At 32.3% G+C, this 13,954-nt stretch overlaps 2 protein-coding genes across 4 annotated transcripts in view; one reads left to right on the top strand and one right to left on the bottom strand.

Annotated features, from left to right (window-relative positions):
• Positions 1-2,072: 2,072 nt before the first annotated feature.
• Positions 2,073-2,987, top strand: LOC132069215 (uncharacterized). Its single transcript, XM_059462636.1, has 2 exons — positions 2,073-2,373; positions 2,510-2,987. Exons 1-2 carry the CDS (start codon positions 2,255-2,257, stop codon positions 2,733-2,735), a joined length of 345 nt encoding a protein of 114 aa, XP_059318619.1. The 5' UTR covers positions 2,073-2,254; the 3' UTR covers positions 2,736-2,987.
• Positions 2,988-4,541: 1,554 nt separating this feature from the next.
• LOC132050244 (WD repeat-containing protein WDS homolog) overlaps positions 4,542-13,954 on the bottom strand; it is a 16,967-nt gene continuing 7,554 nt past the window's right edge. For all 3 annotated transcript variants that reach the window (XM_059441402.1, XM_059441408.1, XM_059441413.1), the window contains exon 5: positions 4,542-4,934. In XM_059441402.1, the coding sequence (XP_059297385.1) occupies positions 4,770-4,934 (165 nt within the window). In that variant the 3' untranslated portion in view covers positions 4,542-4,769. The remainder of the gene's footprint in view (positions 4,935-13,954) is intronic.

Below are 13,954 nucleotides of genomic sequence, written 5' to 3'. Positions count from 1 at the left end.
TACTTATAAAATGCTGATAAAAAATTTTGTGTATCCTAGATGTGCATCGATCTTTTTGTTATGTGTATGCTAGATGTGCCTCTATCTTTCAAGATCGCGATACCCTGGTCGGTCGTTCGCAAATTCTAATATAATTGTTTTGTCATGTTTCCTGCCAATTAAGGTAATTCACCGGTCAACCTTTTTGACCAGGGAAGCAGTCTTTTTTTTCTTCCGTTTTGATGTATGGTAGCAGAAAGTAGAGGTAAAAGGGAGATTTACCCTTTAAATAAACTATTTAGTATTAAAATAATATTTACCTAAATAGAAGAAGAAGAAAAAACGCAAAACGCCATATAAAATAACCGGCCTATATATCTATGATTAGGAGCCTGTTTGGGTGGGCTTAAAAAAATCAGCTTATAAGCCAAAAAAATAAGTTGGTGTAGTCCAACTTATTTTTTTTGGCTTATAAGTTATTTTCACTATAAACTTAAGGTAGATAAGTTAAGGGCAAACAAATCCAATTAATTTTTGAGCTTATTTTAAGCACAAATGCTTTTTTAACCTACCAAACACTAAAAAAGCCGAAAATAAATTTTTATAGACAACTTATAAGCCAATCCAAACAGGCTCTAGGTGTACGTAGTTGATCGATTAAGGTTGTTTGAGATGGGGGATGGGATAAACAACGATATCATCTGGTATTATTTTATCCTACCTTTTATATGAGATGATAATCCCACCATTTATTAAATGATGGGATAAAATAATTCCGTGACCAATTAATATAGATATTCAAATGCGGGATAAAATATTTCATATCTTATCCTGAAATTATTATTCTTACCCCATCAACCGACAAATGACCCCTGAGAATAAAGAAGGATGAAAGACATGACATTGAAATTTGAAACGCGTGACATTATGGCCAGAATTATTGTACTTTCTTAATTAGCTACTGAATTATATTCATTATAGGGAGGTGGGGGTCACAATCGTCTTTCTGCCATCATGTTATGGTTTAAGAAAAATAAAAAGAATATAAAGATGAAAATGGGTCTTTCTGTTAATTTCATCCTATTTTTGATGTTACAAGTTCATGCATCCCAAAGTTATAAGAGGGAAAAGATAGTACTATCAGATTTTGACTACACTGGAAGGTTCTCGAATAATGTTTCTTTAGTAGAATGAAATACGGAATAGTTTAAGATATGATATTTACTTTTCGAGCAAGGGCGACATTTTTTTTTTTTTTAATATCCAAACAAATGGTATTATCATAGACGACATAAAATGAAACGTGATTGCATTATGCATGTAGAAGTTACCTCTAATGTGGTACTTCCGGTGCAAATATAAATTTAATTGCAGATATCGAACACCCGATAGTAAATCAAGAAGAAAAACAAAGAACTAGGACAAATTGTACTTCCACAAGCACTACCCAATTTAAAATTCAAAATCGAAAAAAATTACCGACAACAAAGAATAGTTATAGTTTTAAATATTTTTAACACGACTATAACAAACAATAATAATCGGAGGTAACGGTGTGTTCAAAATTATTTTGTGACCATGACGTGGTTAGATGTAATAAGTCAAAGGTTCTTTTCTCCTTTAGGGGGTGGGCTCGAGGTGACGGCGAGGGAGGTGGGGGTAGAGTTTTGGGGGGAAAAAGACGTTATTTTACAAGAGTGTATATAATTAGAGTTGATTCCTCGTATAGTTACTCATCTGCAATAGTTTTTATCTTAAAATATCACTTTTTTGTTGAAGGAAAATAAATTTTTTTTAAAAAAAAGTTAACTTTATGATAATAACTATTAGTGATTAAGTGATCATCCGATAAATCAGCCTATAAAACCGATTGTCTCTAAGGGGTCGTTTGGTGCATGGTATAGGCTAAGATATCCTAGCATTAATTTTTTGTATCGAGGTCCTCCTACCAAACACAGTACAAAATGAAGCCTTATCCTAAGGGTGGGATATCCCACCTTATCCCACTTATACTCCCAAAAAATGGGATAAATTAGTCCCAAAATTATAATCTCGAAATAATTTTGACTACCTACCAAACGACCACTAAGAGAACAACTCTCTTTTACTTTAATTATTAAATTTAAGCATCTCATATCTTATGTTCTCTCTATCTCTCCCCAGTAAAAGATTCTTCCTTTACCTCATAAAAAACTTGGCATTTTAATACATTGAAGTGTCACTCTAATTACTCCTCATAATTATTTCCTTTCTTCTATCCTTGTTTCTTTTCTTCATGGATGGTCAATCCATCGTCAACTCAAACTCTTGTTCACCATCAAATCTAAAAATCATTGTCCAGAAAAACCCTTCAGAATCCCAACTCTCTGAATTAGGCATAAAGTCTTGGCCTAAGTAAGTAACACATGCATACTAAATTAGATTATGTTTCCTTTGTTGTTGTTTTTGGTTTATAACTTTGTCTCTATTTCATTAAAGAAGTAAGCCTGATCATGAGTTTTTGCTTTTTCTCTTTTTATGTATGAAACAGATGGGGTTGTTCACCAGGGAAATATCAATTAAAATTTGATGCAGAAGAAACATGTTATTTGCTTAGAGGCAAAGTGAAAGTGTATCCAAAGAACACAACAGAAACATCATCAGTGGAGTTTGGAGCAGGGGATCTTGTCATTATTCCCAAAGGACTCAGTTGTACCTGGGATGTGTTTGTTGCTATTGATAAACACTACAAGTTTGACTCCTCCTCTTCTTCCTAAACCCTTGCTATTATTATCATTTTGAATTTAACTTATATATATTGATGGCGTATAGCGTAAAGTAAGAGTATAATTTTATATGTTATATCGGATAACCTGTCTTAAAGTTCAGATAGGAGTAACTAGTTTCAGTACTTATCATGAATAATTATTTTTAATTATCTTTAAGTAACCCGGTAGTAGTAGATATTCTTTCATTTTTTTGGCGCGGATTGCCCTTCTTTTGGGGTAGTCTTTAATTTTTGTCCCTCAAATTGCTGGTCTTAATTTTTGTCCTTCGCTTAAAAAAGTGGCCGAAAATACCCTGAGGTTCTGGGTTCGAACCCCCGCTCAGTAAAAAAAAAAAAAATCACAAGGCAAGGCTTTGGGAAAAGTCTGTCTTATAAGGCAACCTATGTCGGATCCGGCGTAACTTTAGTTATGCCTTAAGATAACCTATGTCGTCTCCGGCAGAGGTTGCCTTGGCATAACTAAAAGTCTGCCTTATAAGGTAACCTCTGCTGGATCCGGCAGAACTTTAGTTATGCCTTAAGGCAACCTATGCCGCATTGCCTTGCTATTTTATTTTGTTATTTTTGTGCCTGAGCCAGGGTTCGAACCCAGAACCTCAGGATATTCTAGGCGAAAGGACAAAAATTAAAGACAAGCAATTTAAGGGGCAAAAATTAAAGACCACCCCGAATAAGGAGCATTCCTGCGAATTGCCCATATTCTTTTAGACTATCAATGTATACACTATACATGTTGATTTCTATTATTTCATGTTTTACTTTCATCAAACTGCAGGTGAGATAATTTAACTTATAATTGCAATCTCCCGTCAGCGATTCAGTGTGTTTGACAAGATCTCCTTCTTTAATAGCAGTATTATAGTATCAAAGACAATAATTCCTACATTTTCATTCTCAAGATTCAAGATTATTCCTTTCATACTGCTGGCAAATTCAACTATTTCCCTAACTTGAATCTCGTCCACTTGAAAGTTCGTGTGGAAATTGCTAATTCGACTTTCTAATCGAATTATTAATTCTGCAGCTCGGAGAAAAATCATAATTCAATTTCCTTTACCATCTTAGTAATCTATTTATTTATTTTCTATTATAAGTAGTAGTAAATTTGCTTTTACGTTTTGATTCTATGGCAATTCGTCTTCAATGGGTAGTCAAAGAGAGGAAATAGCTAGCCATTAGTCAATGCATTATATTCCTTTCAAACTCAACCTCCATCTTTCTTTGTAATCCCAGAGGTAATTAAGATTATAATATGATTGTAACTCCCTTTTCCCTAAAAAAAAATAGTAGTATATTTTTTAAAACGTTACTTTGACCGGTCAACTCCTCCATATTTGTATCCCGTAAACACATTACATTTTGTCAGCAATGATGATTTTTGCTTGTATTAAATATATGGTGATATAGCTCTCACCTGGTCTCAATGTTTCATGGTTGTCCTCCATCATCTGGATCCGACAAAAAACAAACAATTTTATTGGATATATTTACCCTTTTTTTTAAAAAAAAAAAAAATGGGATAGGAATTAAGTTTAAAAAAAAAAAATTAAAGAAGATGATTGAAGGGGCCGATATATAGGCAGATAAATGGGAACTTTTTGTAATTAACTTATTGGGAGGCAGTGTTTATATGCATGCAAGGCACGTCAAGTGTCACATTAATTGCATTCATTTGCTTGAATTTCAAATCACCAGTGAATGCAAATATAGACACAATGTGAAAGTTCATGAATCAAATATACAGCAAACTTGCTGATAATGAACACTTTAAAAGAAATGGGAATGCAGCTTCCAACTAGTAAAAGTATCTTACTACTTATTAGCATCCAAAATGGCACAGGGTGCAAAATCAACCCGGCATTGTACAAATACGAGTCGCCAAAATTCTTCTCTATTCTACGCTATAGCAATTTACAGCAGATAGACATGCCAAAATTTGAAGAAATGAAAGCTACAGATTTACACGGCAAATGAAACTCGCAATTGACAAAAATCCATTTGCATACACCAGCTTACTCTTTTACTATCTACCTTGAACATCAGGTCCCCATATGCGAATAGTTTGATCATCACTTGCTGAAGCTAGCATATGAGGCCTTTTTGAGTTCCAGCTCACACAGTTCACAGTCATTGAATGGCCACACAAGATCTCGATAGGCTTTGAACCTCGGCGATTCCATATATACACCTGCTACATTGCAAAAGATCTCATATGATTTCCTTGGATCAATATACAAAATGAAGGAATTGACATTGCCTCTAGTTATCGGATGGAATCACAAACTTGGAAGAAAAAAAAAATATCAGCAATAATAGCAACTCCATATTTAACCAAAAAAAAAAAAAGAGCATATGCCCACAACTTGTGCAAACATAGAACAAATGAAACTATTCCATGTGTTTGGTTAGATGCAACAAATCCCACATAATAATATATATCCGTTGTAGTTCTTGCAGTATAATCTCTTAATCTGGGCCATGGTGTAACCACATTCGAGTGGACCTACTGATTACCGCTATTTTTGGTTCAACCGAAGAGAGGGGTTGTAAGAGCTTTGACGGAAAGTGAAAAAGGACGGCTGATGCTACTTCCCTTGTTTGGTTAGAAGGTAGAAAGTGGAGGCCGGGGGTGTCAAATTTTGCATTATAATTGGCCATCTGTTTCGTGTTCTGGTGTCCGCATAAAATAATACCAAAATAATCTATGTATTATTTTGTACCAAAAGTGACATGACAAATGAGGATACACATATCAGCAATACATGTATTATATCACTCTTTTTTCAAAACAAGAAATACATGTATTAGATCACCTAAATGGAAATTTCTGTTAGAACTATTATAATTTGTGTATAAGTTGTCAGCGTATAACTTGACCCTATGTGTATATAATATTTTCTTTAATATTATGCACTATCTGGACTTTACCAGGATTTTACATGGTATATCATTTTTTTTTTTTTGGTGGTAATCACGTAGATAGGAATATTTTTATTACATGTCTTTCAAAAATAGAATTTTATATTACATATAAGTAGTATTTCGATCATATAAAAACTTATTTAAGATTTTAGTCCTACCGAATAAGGAATCTAATTAGCGCTTTTCTTTCTCACATGGGATCTTTGATCATTTACGAATCTACGTAAAATCTTTTCAAATTCCACCTTTCAGAATATTTGCCACATTTTTAATTTAATTGAACTAACAGGTGTTCGTACTTCGTTTTTTACGATTTGATGATCCCACAGCCTTGTTTAGATCTAAGGTTTAGTAGCAATTTTTAAAGAGGCAATTGAAAGTTGTAGCATTTGCTTTCAAGTGAAATAAGACTTTGTAACTGCACATTGTAATTTTTAATTGCCAGCTACGATTTGGACGGATTTGGATTTGATTGATAGTTTGACCATTCTTTTGGACACCTCTAATTACAATAGTTTTGGCATTCCCAATAGAAGCATCATTCTTTTGAACGGGTTTATACGTTATAGCGAGTGTAGGTAGCTAATTTGAACAATGATAAAGCGTTCACCCTAAGTCGGTGTTTGGCCATGGAAACCAAAAAAGATTTTATTGTAAATATTAATATGTTTGTCCATGAATTTACTTGTAAGTTAGATGCCCACCAAAATACTTGGGCACCAAGTACTTGGTGGCCAACAAGTTGTTCACTTATGGCCACCAAGTTATTCAACCATTTTCCTCCTATAAATAGGAGGTCCATTTATAGAATTGAAGAGCAATAAAATTTTCTCTCTCTTTCTCCCAACTTCTTTGGCTATATCTCTTGTATCATGTACTTTTAATATTATTTCATAACACGTTATCAGCACGAAGCTCTAACCAATTGAGTATTTACTTTGGAAAGTTGCAAATACTTATGATTGGGATAGCAAATATATTCAGGTTGCTACGGGTAAGAAATGTGTATGTGAAATGTTACCCGAGTATGATAAGATCACATACCACGAATAATCAGACGTTTATTGATATACAATCTCATGCAATAGTAAACCAGAAGTTTATTAAAATAAATAGCACTCGTCATGGTAAACTTGAAGTTTACGGGTACAGATAATTTTATCAGTTGACAAGACCATTTTGATCGTCCTGATTTAAATCTGATGTGCTAATTGAGTATTAAAAACATATTGAAGAACTAGAAGATTCTTCAAGAATATGTTTGTGTTGCTTGTTCTCATGATAAGTTGATTATACCAGCCAATGTTGGGACTGAATCCCCAAAATTCTGAAAAATATAAAAGGTGAGTGTGATGTCTTAAATAGATGCATCTATGAGACGGTCACATGTATGTTTATTGTCAACTGGCAGTTTGACATTTATGAAGTTGCTTGCTCAAAATAATTGAGTTGAAAGCACATTTTTCAGAATATGTAATCAAGACAATCATCTTGATAATGTTGGTTTATATCGAAGCTGGTTTGACATTAGATGCCTCCATAATATAGCCAAACCATTGCTTATGAGAACAGTTTCAGATGTTGGTCTGAGATATGATATATTGCATACAACAACACTTGTATGCTTCAAATTAATAAATTTTGATAAATTCTCCCCTCATATTTGGTTCAGGGTCAGGAACTAGATATTTCCATCTTATAGCGTTTGATGTGCGGTATATGATTAATGGATATACCATGATGCACACAGATGGATTTTCCCAAAGAAAATGGGGACATATGTCACTAAAATAGGGGGAGAGAATAAGAAGCTAAGAAATATGTTGTGAATTATCACCGATGATCCTCAGATAATTCAAATCAAATGTCCGGAAGCATTTGCCGACCCAACTATTTCATATTTCATCAAAGAAAATGCTCCTAAAGTCCCTGAAGGACAGAGTCTACAGCATGCATGGAGCATGGTAGACCAATCGGTTTCAAATATAATAATCCTTGAAAAAGGGAGGAGCAAATAATCATAATAAGGAGGCAATGTGCTTTTGAAGAGCTATGACATAAGACTTCATAAACCTTATGAAAGGTTCAGGTACCTGAAAATAATGAAGTGATGAGATTTCTGCAAGTTATATCGAATTGCGAACCGATACAAATGATATATCGTCGACGATATCTTTGATACTATATAGCGCGCAATATAGTATAAGGTTGTGAGGATCAGAATTCTACGTCTCTTAAAGCATGTTGATGTAGAAATAATTAGCAAGTGAAATGATGCATCTTGGTGCGATTGGACTCGTAGTCCGCATTTTAAGATGTCACAATTTATACTGATGGAAGTTGTCACGGCCTATATGGCTTTCTTGACAAAATTTATATGAAAATTTCTGAAGGATCCAAAATGCTTGAAGCATATACAAATTCTTGGAAAACTTATTTATAATCCTTAAATGGATTAAATGAATCAAGGTTGATGTACTGAAATCGCCTTAATGTGTATTCATTGACGAATGGTGCAAATATACTATGTTTACCCTTGTCTCTTTATGATAGTCAGAATCTTTCATATGAACATTATTGGAGCTCTTGAAGAATTTACAAAAGCAGTACATTATCTGCTGAAAGAATTTGAAATAAGAAAATTGAATTGGTCCTGAAGTACCATATTTTTATGCAATTGATGCACTTGTATATCTTGCTATAACTACGAGCATGATATAATTTACTCCTATATGGAGATATTGAAATAAGATCAATTGCATACTGCTAATGAAAGTATGGCATGAATGTGTTTATCCTAACAAATATTGTCAAGTGTTTTGGATATACAGGGCATTCATCTGATCGATATAAGAGTTCGATCCAACTATGCTATCGCTTTCCATAAAGGATTACTGTCAAACCATGTTATTATACATGACAGTCAAACTGTAGAATGATAACATCAGATAGATTATGAAGCAAGTCAAGAATGTACTTGACGTGATTTTAACAATATTATATGGTGATGATGCAACTCTATCTAAGGAATGAAGATGCAAATTATCAGCCAAGTCATTTGACAGATCTGATCACAAACACAGTACCAACCTCAAGATATGATAAGTTGGTGTATACAAGATCGGAGTACATCATCTTCAAGAATTATGTGATGCTTTAATCAGGGGGAGCAAATACGCGTTGTACTCTTTTTCCCTTGACCAAGGTTTTGTCCGATTTGGGTTTTCCTGACAAGGTTTTTAACGAGGCAGCTCTCAAAGTGTATTACTAGATATGTGTACTCTTTTTCCTTCACTAGTTAACTTGCCCGCGCTCTGCGCGGTTGTAAAATGTCCTCAGTTAGATTTACGGAAAAAATTCTTTTTAATATCAGAAAATTGAAAATATTTCAAAAAAGAAAACCTAGTCTTCAAGTCCGAATTGATTAAATTTCAAATGTTACTCCATTTTATTATTATTTAACACTTAGTTTTATAATTTATGTAACTTTTTAGCACTTGATGGTTATCAGAATATTGAAAATATTCCAAAAAATAATTTTGTCTTCAAGTGCAAATTGCAAATTTTAGTCCATTTTATTACTAATTAACACTTGATTTTATATTTTCTGTTACGTTTTATCACTTGATGGTTTTCTACGATAATCATTTTTGTGTATTCTATATCGAGAAAATTTTATATCTTCTTTACAAAAATAAAAGAATTTATTCTAAAATAATTTATCTCTTTAGTGCATATGTGTAATAAAATTTGAAACATGATTTTTCTTTTGTACATTAAATATATGCATAAAAGCTTTTTTTTAATTTCATTAGAGTCTAGAGAGTTAAATTTTAATGCTTTCATGCTTGACGAACCAAAGGGGAAAAAAGACATAAAGCAAAATCAGAATCCTCCGGTCCCAAATTCACGATATCAAATTGCATGTATGAGTGAATGTCTTCTTCTTCTTTTTGGGTTAAATTGATTTCTTATATATTTCTTGTCTTTATTTATTTTTTCTTCCCTTTCCTCCTCACTCTTTCCCCTTTTTCTTCTATTTTTCTTTTCTTTTCCTTATTTGCTACCATTCACTTTTTTAGAAAAAAAAAAAATAATAATAATAATAATAATAATAATAAAGGTAGGTAATCAGTGAGATTCCAGGCATAATATTTTCAAGACTCATTAGTATTTGTTTATAGATCAAATGTTATGTAGATTAGATTCAGCCAAATCATCTTTCTTAATTGTAAATCATCATAATAAAAATTATAAGCATAATAATTTTCCCTTTTTCTCTTAACATCTAGACACCAATTTTAAATTCAATAACCATAATAATCCTTTTGTTTAACAAAGGAATACTCAATGAATAGAGCAAGCATATTATGTGATTGTGATTTTGCAAACTACATCGTTTCATATTCACCGGTGTACGAGAAAGCAAGATAAACAAAGATGAAATAAACCTTCTGTAAGTCTGACCCAAATGAAAAATTATTTAACACTATATATTAAGGTAACTTCTATATTTTTTATCTTTTGGATGACCAAAGCTTGGTTTTCAAGGTTTTCACCTTGAAAATCTTGTGTTCCCGGCCATTACCTCTTTATGGATTGTTTTTGTCATTGGTCAAGCCTTGATTTTTTCCTCTCTCAATATTGACTTTTTTTTCCCCCTTTTCCGATCCTATTCCACCTTTGAAAGAATATATGTACATTATTAACAATATAAATTAAGAGAGTTAAAGAAATGACTTTTTATTTTTTTTAACATATCATTTTTAATATAACTACGAAAAATAAATGAGTAACTTTTGGTTCTATTTACCATTAAATATAAATAGGGAAAAAAGGGCCAAAAAAGGATATGACTTCGTGAAATGAAATGATCTTTTTCGGGAAGTTTAATTGACATGGAAGAAGAAGAAGAATGAGAAATATTAAATTTGCATTCTCATTTTCTTTTTAACATCTACATTATAAAATCCCGTATTGCTCTAAAACTTCTCCAAATACACATAAATAACAAAAGCTAAATATGTAAGGCAAGGTTAATGAAAACAGAAAAACAAATTCCGATAGAAGAATTATGTTGAAAATCAGTCCACCTTAACTTTTTGTCATGTTCTCTTTACTTCCACACGCCCCTTCCCTGGAAAAGAAAAAAACACAGAAAGACATTTAGATACAAAAGGTTTAAAAATAGAAAAAATAAGTGTGGCCAGATTTAGAAACAACCAACATAGTAACATTTTTGCAAAATAGAAATTAAAGTACACTAAAGACAATCAAATAAGACACGTACGCTTAGAGTAAAGAAGATGGTTGAACAGATTTATTAATATACTTCTACTATCTAAATATATCTGTTTGTGCGTCCAATTCCAATTCAAATATTTCCAAGATCTTGCAGATATAAATTGGATGTAGATTATAAATAGATACTTGCAAAGAATGTGAAAAGACACAAGCATTACTACCCATTACGTGGTCTAGTTAATTAGAGAAGTGGAGCAAACGGTTAAGGAATAAGAAAGCAATGGATGTGTATTTAAGGGAATGAAATTATCTTTCAGTTTTATAACGTGGCATATTAATTAATAGAATTAAATATTAGTTACGTGACTTTTAAGTTTTTATTTTATTTTATTTTTTTACATAGAATATAAATGAGAAAAATAGGAAAAATGCCAAAAAAAGGAGAAAAAAGATAAATAGCATTCTAGGCCATAGAGAGGTGCCACATCACCTTGTCTATGCCTAACTTTATATTATATATAGATTTAGGACTTTTTCCCACGGAATTTTTTCCTAAATAAGGTTTTAACAAGGCACATCAGCTAATTAATGGACATCCAAGGGGGAGTGTTGTAAATATTAATATGTTTGTCCATGAATTTACTTGTAAGTTGGATACCCACCAAAATACTTGGGCACCAAGTACTTGGTGGCCAACAAGTTGTTCACTTATGGCCACCAAGTTATTCAACCATTTTCCTCCTATAAATAGGAGGTCCATTTATAGAATTGAAGAGCAATAAAAATCTCTCTCTCTTTCTCCCAGCTTCTTTGGCTATATCTCTTGTATCGTGTACTTTTAATATTATTTCATAACAGATTTCACTTTTTTTTGGAATTTTTGAAGTTGGAGTTGGAGTTCAAAGTTGTGTTTGGTCATAGTTTTTGCAAATAATACTTGATTATTGAAGTGTACTTTTGTATGAAATATGATTTGTACCCCCCAATTTTTAAAAACTAGTAAAACCACCCAAACCAATTAAGAAACATAACTAGAGAGAGAAATATTGCAACTATACTCGAGATCAGCTTATGGAGCGATCAAGACTGACGGTTTCTTTCCATCAAAAGGCTGCAACTGAGAAACCTACTGGTGTATACAGAAAATATAGCATCTCTAAATATGACTGTATTGCAAAATTCCCACCTATTTCTTTTCTTTTAAAGGCTTTTTAGCACATGATGTTCAATGTTTGTTGAAGTGGAGAGCAACCGAGCAACATAAGCTGCCTCTAACCAATAAAAAATGTTGTAAGAACTTTTAGGATAAAAATTGAGCAACATAAAAACTTTTGGGGTAAAACTTGAAAACAGAAAAACAAAAGTAAAGGTCCAAAACAGAAAATGAAAAAAGTGAAAAACAATGTTTTGATGGTTTTCCAAATTCTATTTGGAATTTTTATGGCCAAACACCATAAAGTGAAAAAAAAAATCCGGAAAAAAGTGAATTATTCTCATTGTCAAGCGGGTCCTTAAATTTAGTATTTCACGTCTCAAAATACTTATCGTATTTTTCATTTACACACCCCTTAAGAAAACATTAATTGGGAGGGTGTTTGACTGATTTACACTTATTTTTCTCTTAAGATATAATCTCTATTTATTGAATATTTACTCTACTCCCTCCGTCACATATTATTTGTCGCTTTTTTGTTTTACACTCCCCTTAAGGAATACTAGTTAGGAGGGGTATTTGACTAACTTTACCCTTGTTTATGTCTAAGTTATAATCTCTCTCCATTAAATATTTACTCTATTTTTTGTGTCATCTCCATTAATGACAAAGGGTAAAATATTTTTTTTAAAAAAAATTTGCCTTGAACTTCTAAAATGACAAATAATTTGAGAAAACTATTTGTAGTAACCACGACAAATAATTTGAGAAGGATGTAGTATTATAATTGAGGAGTTTGTAGTCTTCAAGAACAAACTACTAAGTGTAAAATGGAAAAGAAAAGAAATAATAAATTTGTTCATGAACTTCCACAATAACAAATATTTTGAGACATATATTTTTAATAAGGACGATAAATATTTTTAGACGGAGTAGTAATTTTGAATTTTAGATCTATTTTTACACGGGATATTTCTTCCTCTTCCCTGCCTATGAAGGCAAATATGATCCAAAGGTCGGTGCAGCTGCGAGAGAAAAATCAAAAGAAAGGATCACTAGAATACATGAATGAATTGAATCCATGAGAGAAAATCAACCAAAGCAAGTGTGGAAGGCAGTATATTTATCCGAAGGATTAAGAATTTAAATTTGATAAGTTCAAATTTTAAGTTCTTAGCATTGAACTAACACCTTTGAAATTGTAAGTTCAGATTTTAATATCTATAATTTTAATAATATTTTACTTATATATACCTATACTACTTATAAATTGCTGATAAAATTTTTTGTGTATCCTAGATGTGCATCGATCGTTTTTTTTATGTGTATGCTAGATGTGCCTCTATCTTTCAAGATCGCGATACCCTGGTAAGCCCGTCAACCGGTTCGGTTGAACCGGTTAAAATCGGAACCGGACCGGTAAAAACCGAAACCGGTAGAATCGTAAGTAAGTTCGGCTTAACCGATAATTCTTTTACCGGTCCGGTTCTTTATTTTTTGAAACGGAACCGGTTAAATTAAAAAAAAAAAAAAAAAAAAATTAGCCACCGGGCCCCCCGGGTCAATTGGACCGTGTAACCCGTCCATTTGCAAAAATGACCGTTGCCAAACGGTCATTTACCTATTTTTGGCCCCCAACCCCCCAAACTTTTTTTTTTTAACACTTTAACCCATCCCTCACCCCTATATAAACCCTTCTTCATTTTCATTTTAATTCACACCAATTCACTCTTCTCTTTCTCTCAAATCTCAATCTCTCAATTATAGTTACTTTGCAATAATTAGTCACTTTATATTTCTCTCAAATAAATATTACAAAGTCTTATTATAATTTCAATTATTAATTTTGCAATTATAATATTGTTGGTGGAGTTGGTGATTTTGTAACA

Source organism: Lycium ferocissimum, chromosome 1, assembly GCF_029784015.1.
Source record: "Lycium ferocissimum isolate CSIRO_LF1 chromosome 1, AGI_CSIRO_Lferr_CH_V1, whole genome shotgun sequence".
Lineage (NCBI taxonomy): Eukaryota > Viridiplantae > Streptophyta > Magnoliopsida > Solanales > Solanaceae > Lycium > Lycium ferocissimum.
Note: the sequence above shows the minus strand (reverse complement) of the source record. Positions and strands in the feature narration are given on the sequence as shown.

Excerpts from the sequence above, each read along its gene's own strand:
- LOC132069215 (XM_059462636.1), top strand. The coding sequence starts at position 2,255 with ATGGATGGTCAATCCATCGTCAACTCAAACTCTTGTTCACCATCAAAT. Across the intron at positions 2,374-2,509 it reads GGCATAAAGTCTTGGCCTAA|ATGGGGTTGTTCACCAGGGA; the intron begins GTAAGTAACACA and ends TGTATGAAACAG.